Below are 6,453 nucleotides of genomic sequence, written 5' to 3'. Positions count from 1 at the left end.
CCGGGGTGTGTTGGGTGGCGGACCTTCTAAGTACGGCTGCTGCCTAGAGAAAGGGCACTCACTGGGAGGGTAGCATTTCTTCCTTGCCTCCACAACCGTTCTGTAAGCCTCTCTTATGTGTCAGGCACTGTGTTAGTTGCAGGATACAACTGTGAACAAGAGTCCTTCCTGCTGCCGTGGGGCTGACACTGGAGGGCAGAAGAGACAAGCAGCCAGAAAATACATAGTTACAAAATGCAAGAAGAACAATGAAGGAAACCGGGAGGCTACTGAGATCGAGAATAATGGAGGAGGGGGTAAGGAGCCACTTCCGATGGGGCAATCAGGAAAGGAGACATCGAGCTTTCCTGTGGCTGAAGCTGTGAACTATGCGATGTTTCGCCTGCCCAGCACCCCTTTCCTTCCTCTCACACAGCAGCTTTCTCAGTTCCCTCTGCTACTCTGGATCCACGTGGGCGCCTGGAGTGGACATGTGACACAGATCTGGCCAATCAGGAAACTCCACCCCATTCTGGCCGCGGTGATTGGTTCAGAGGTGGGCACCCGACCCCAAAAGCGGCAAAGGAGAGCTAGGCCGGGGAAACCCTGACTGGAACCTTGGAGGAGAAGGGTGCCCCTTTTCATCTGAGGATGCTAAAGGAGGATGTCAGCCTTGAACAGCCAGGTGCAGCCACGTGGAAAGAGCCTGACGGAGGGTAGAGCCCACCCCAAGGAGAGCAGAGCTGAGAAAAGCAGGGGGCAGGGAGAGACCTTTTGATCAAGCTCTAACACCATGTTTGATTCTCTGAATCTGCAGGAGGGGAAAGGAGGAGGTACATCAGAATTCCCCCAAACTCTCTCTGGGCTCATCCTCCTGCACCGGTCTCCCCTCTGTCCCTAACTCTACCTAAAGCTGGAGGCGGATGCCGCGCAACAGTGCAGGACCTATCTGGAACCCCTGTTGGCAGACCCTGCCCGCACCGGGAGTCTCCTAATGTCTTCGCTCATCTTCACCTCTCAGTGTCAGCCAAAATACTGAGATGACAGGAAAGACCCATTTAACATCCTGTCCCAGGAGTATCGCTGGTCCTTTTCTACAAATGACGCCCAGAGAAGTTAAGCAACTTGCCAAGGACAGGAAGTTAAGCAACTTGCCAAGGACAGGCATCTGGGCAGGGACAGAGCTGAATTCACAGCCAGGTTTATCTGATATCCAGTCACCTTCCCTGTTTCTACTGCCACAGCCTCGGGATAGTGTGGTCCAGTAGGGAGGGCTGACAATGGTCAGACAGACACATATATGGAGCCAAGAGGCTCCTAGCATCAGGGACACAAGCAGCTTGGCCTGGGGTTCCTGGCCCTAACTCTAGCTCTGTCATCTGGGGCAGGACAGTCCTCCATCCAGAGGAAGTGGCATTTACGGGGTCTGGAAGGCTCAGCTCAGGGTCTAGGGTTAGCTCCGGGGACTGAGTGCCCGCTGTGGGTCAGGCACCAAGCCAGGCACCTCACTGTGTTGCTATGTTTCATCCAGATGGGAAACTGAGTAGCAGCCAGAGCTGATGAGACCTGCTGCTGGATGGCTTCTTAGTCTTCTTGCTTGGGTCAGGCCTGCCCTTTGGGATGGGGTGGGGCTGAGGCTGACCAGCAGGGTGCCCCCACTGTCAGAACAGTATCAGAAGCCAAGCCCATGCACTTGTCACCCACGTCCCTCCTTTCCTATCCCTCTGTGCCAGCCTGACCCTGTCCCAACCTCCTCAGGCTTTTCTAGAAACCTCCCCTGCCTCTCTGCCTCTGGCCCTACTCCTCACACCTATCTACCAGAGCTGCCATTGTTTTCCTGATTATTCACTATTTTGCTGCCAAATTCATGGTCTGAGAACATGTATTATAATGGCGACCTTTATCTACAAAGGATCTCTGAAGCTTCCTGGCCTGGCATTTAAAGGAGTTAAAAAAAAAAATGTGATCCTACTGAACTTTCAGCTTTATTTCTCCTTCCTTTCAGAGGTTTCTCCTGTCCACGTGTCACACAGCGTGTGCTCATTCCTGCAGCCACAACACAGCCTGCCTGTCCATCCTGCTCTCCTCTCTCTATCTGGTTAATATAACAACTCACTCCTTCAGCTTACCTTTCATTTGGCAGGTATTACAGGCGTCTCACTGTATGCCCACCACTCTGACACCTCACCCCTTGTATTGTGATCTCTGCAACTCATCTATTAACCTCCCTCATGAGACCCCACCCTTCCTCCTCTGCTCTGCTCAGCTACAAACCCTTCTGTAGCAGAAGCTGTGTCTTGCCCATTTCACAGACCTACAGTGTCCTGCCTGTGGCAGGGGTTAATGAACAATAAATGTGTGTCACATAAATAGGACAAATGCAGGCTCTGATTGGCGAGTACTAAACACTGGCTTGAGAGTCTAGAGCTTAGTCCCAGCTCTGCCACTGACTAGCTGTGTGGCCTGTGAAGAGCTAGTGGCTTTCTCTGGGCCTTTAGCTCTCCACCTGCAAAACGCGACTACACATCCTTGTCCTGGCTACCTTACTGGATTAAGGTGAGTAGGAGATTTGGTGCAGATGGGGGCTGTGATTACAATGGTTTGCCTGCAATCAGGATGTATGGGGACTGGAGGCAGATGACTGTTCCTTGGAGCTCCTTGGCTATAAGAGCTGAGCTGAGCTGAGCAAAGTCAGCATAAGGCCCCTCCCATGCCCCTCAGAGGCCAGCCCAGGGAGAGTAAGGCAGGGGGAAATGGCCAGCAATGTGCCACTCACGTCTGGATCTGTGGTGTGAGTGAGGTGCTCCTATGCTCCTGGGCTTTCTGCCAGTGTCCAGGAAGGGGCAGGAGCTCTTCCCCAGACCAAGGCTGCTTGCAAGGGGTCAGTGGATATGACCTCACTTGGATGGTTGCCATCCTGTAGTCTCCAAGTCTCCAGGCAGCTCCCAGGGAATCAGGGTGGGGTTGGGGTTGGATCAGAGTATTTTCTCATCATGGGTTATCTGTGATGATGGGGAGGGACCGTTGAACCCTCTGAGTCAACACCTTGCTGTCCAGAGTGGAACCTTGCTGTCCAGAGGGGAAGCCAGTGCTCGTACAGAAGGGACCAGGCCAAGGTCACCTTTACAGTCCTGGTATGGGTTTTGCAGATAGAGAAGTTTGAATTTCTGCTCTGCAACTTACTAGCCCAGGTTGCAAGTTGTAACCTGAGTCTTAGTTTCTATAAATATTAACAGGGGCTTGCAATTCTAACGTTTTAGAGCTGTGAGCACTGGCAGGAATGATTGTATTAAGGTGCCCATTCCCGAGTGGCAGCTTAGGCATCTGGCTCCATTGCCCGCCCCTGCCCCAGGGTGATGGGGATGCTTCCTCTTCCCCAACCTGGACTGCTCAGGGGAAACACTGTCCCGTTTCTCAGGTTACAAAGCTGCCAAAGTCTTTCGGAGAGACTTGGGTTGGCTGTGGGCTCAGAGCAGGAGGTGGCAAATCTAAGATCCTGCCACTCAGAAGACTGATTCCAAAGAGCTGAGTGGCCTGAGAGTGGGGCCAACCTTCCATCCCCTTCTGTTCCTTCATTTGCTCACTCATTCCACAATGGGGGCGCATCCACTCGGAAACAGATTCTATCTTGGCTGCTGCTCAGTCAGACAGGACTGAGACCCAGGTGCCCGCTGTCTGAGAGGCTCGGGGCCCAGTAGGGAGACAGACAAAGCAGGAGTGCACCCTGCTGTTGGAGCTATGTCCCCACCAGGCAGGGGACACCGGAGAAGTGGGGTTGCTCAAGACTCGCACTTCCTTCTTTTTTTGTTTTAGTTGCAGAGTATGTTGTCATGGTTGAGATCAAGCTGTATGCATAATTTAAAACTGATTTTTATTTGGCATTATGTCATAAACACATTCCCCCTCTTATTATTAAACTCTCTAAATATTTTCAGTGGCTACAGTGTATTTCCAGTAGAGCAATGCCATAATTTAATTAGGCTTGGACATTTAGGTTGTTTTCAGGGTTTTATTTTCCCCCTATCATAAAGAATGCTGTTACGAACATCTTTGTGTATAAATTGTTTCCTTGGTTTCTTGTTATTTCCTCAGAGTAGATTTCTTGTCACGGAATTCCCGACAGTATGTCAACATGTTAAAAACCCCTCCACAGTCCCTTGATATTTACTGCCAAAGGACTTTCTGAAATGGTTTTCCTAGCGCGCCCTATGCTAGTTGTGCACTGTCAGTGTTTAGGTCTGTCTGGAGGTAAAAGGTTATAGTAGAAAGACAGGGTTGGGGTGGGTGTTGAATCAAACAGACCTGGGGGTCTCATGGCCTTGGCCACATTCATTCTCCCTCCTGAGGGCAGTAAGACAGAGTGATGATCCTTGAGCAGCTTTGTGAGGTGTAGACATGGTGAATATAAAGCATTTAACTCCATGCCAGGCACACACTAATTGTTTACTGCCCCAGTGTGACACTTCGTGATGGGGACTGGTGTGAATTCATGCTCTTCTGTAAGCTGGTGCTGCCGGGTGAGACCTTAGCTCTAAAGTGTCTCCACTACCCCTGGCATGCATGTCATTACACTGACCAAGCCAGGGCTCCCCAGAGCCCTGCAGAGAGCAGGGTGGAAGGCGAAGACCAAGGCCAGGGAAAGTGAACAAAGTGTTCTGAGGGCAGAACTGAGGTAAGAAGTGATCTCCTGGCTGACTCAGAAGGGGATCTGGGAAGGAGAAGGGAGAGAGCTGTAGGGGCCCACAGGAAAATAAAGACCAGGGAGCTGAGATCCAAAGGGAAGGGTTTTTTGTTTTTTGTTTTTTGTTTTAATTTTAAAGATTTTATTCATTTATTTGACTGAGAGAGACAGCCAGAGAGGGAACACAAGCAGGGGGAGTGGGAGAGGGAAAAGTAGGCTCCCCGTTGAGCAGGGAGCCTGATGCAGGGCTCAATCCCAGGACCCTGGGATCATAAGCTGAGCTGAAGGCAGAGGCTTAATGACTGAGTCATCCAAGTGCCCCAGGAAGGGCTGGTTTAATACCAGGACATAAAGTGAATCCAGGTACCAGGTGATCAGAAATGGATAGGAATGGGCACCAAGGGGCTCTGACAGGCTGCCCAGCACCCCTCTGACCAGTTTGCTATGGGACCTGACCCAAGAATTCGCCCCTGCCAGGTGCTGGTTCACTCTGCAGCCAAGACAGGCTCAGAGGGGACTGACACCGGAGACTGTCTGCCGATTACTCTCCCCACAGCTGGGCAGCAGTTCCTTCCATGAAGGGGAATATGGGTAGGGCATCTTCACGTTTGTCCCACCTTGGGCAATGAACAACCTGCTCAACTATACAAGGCAGTCTCATGGAAGAGAAATTTTAGAGGACACAAACCTGTGCCTTGTCCGGATGCTTAAAAAAATGTGGATAAGGAAAAGAAAAGAAAATAAAATCAAAATCAAATAAGAAATCATTGCATTTGTACCAAGGGAGTCCCCGTTAGGAGAGTCAGATCCTCTGAGCACACTGATTCCTGATTTTCCATCCTGGCAGTTTTGAAAAGTCCGACTTGTTACGTCTTGCCACTTCCCTCCCCACTCCCTGTGCTAGTTCCTAGGGCTGGTAATAAACTTTCTGCTGGGAGAGGGCATCAGATTATTCTTCAGTTAAACATTATCTCTCTCCTTTTCCCATTTCTGTGTGATCTGCCCTGAGTCCTCGATGTCAGGGAGAGAGGCATCCTAGAGGAGGCATGACCTGAGCCTTGAATCTTCAAGAGAAGGGAAATGGGACCTGCCGCCATCAAGGCCTTCAAGAGCCGTTTAGTGTCCTTAGCGCAAAGTCCCAGCCCTTAGCCTGGCATTTAATAGCTTTATGATCTGGTCCTGTCTCTTCCCAGGCTGGCACAGACTGGGGACTCAGTGAGCGTCACTGAATGGATGGAAATGTTTATTGTTATTAATAGCAATAATAATAATAGAAGAACTCATGCTTTTCTAGGCTCCATCAAAGAATAGGCACTCTTACAGTTTCAGTGTAAGCAATGACCTAAAACCTCTTGGCTTACCTGCTCATACAAACCCTGGACCCTTTCCTCAAAGTCTACTCCATCCATTTCTGGGACACAAGAGAAAAAGAGCAATTAGTTAAGAGCAAAAGCTTTGGGCTCACCATTGAAAGGAACCAAAGATCCTTGGAGAAAGGTTGATTGCAGAGCTGGGGGGAGGTAACCTACAAGATAAGCCTTTTCATCTTATGCAAGAAATTGAGGAAGTGCTCAAAAAGCAGTAGGGCTGTATCAGAAGGAAACAGAAAACACCCTGGAAGGGCTCGTGCTCACCAAATCTGGGACAGTTTGAGCATCAAAATAAACAATAGTAACAGATTATAACCCTGAGTCCGCATTAATATAAGCAAATGGATAAACACACAAATGAGGGAAAGGGGACTCTCTCCTTTTCAGTAGGATGCCAACTACAAACACATCTGGAACGATGGA

At 50.1% G+C, this 6,453-nt stretch overlaps 1 protein-coding gene across 1 annotated transcript in view; it reads left to right on the top strand.

Moving 5' to 3' along the window:
* Positions 1–313: 313 nt before the first annotated feature.
* Positions 314–6,453, top strand: part of PSTPIP1 (proline-serine-threonine phosphatase interacting protein 1) — a 62,682-nt gene continuing 56,542 nt past the window's right edge. Inside the window, 4 exon segments of the mRNA XM_032865167.1 lie at positions 314–535; positions 893–1,001; positions 2,478–2,535; positions 4,435–4,496. Of these exon segments, the coding sequence (XP_032721058.1) occupies positions 314–535; positions 893–1,001; positions 2,478–2,535; positions 4,435–4,496 (451 nt within the window).

Source organism: Lontra canadensis, unplaced genomic scaffold, assembly GCF_010015895.1.
Source record: "Lontra canadensis isolate GAN:19392208 unplaced genomic scaffold, GSC_riverotter_1.0 scaffold28, whole genome shotgun sequence".
Lineage (NCBI taxonomy): Eukaryota > Metazoa > Chordata > Mammalia > Carnivora > Mustelidae > Lontra > Lontra canadensis.
Note: the sequence above shows the minus strand (reverse complement) of the source record. Positions and strands in the feature narration are given on the sequence as shown.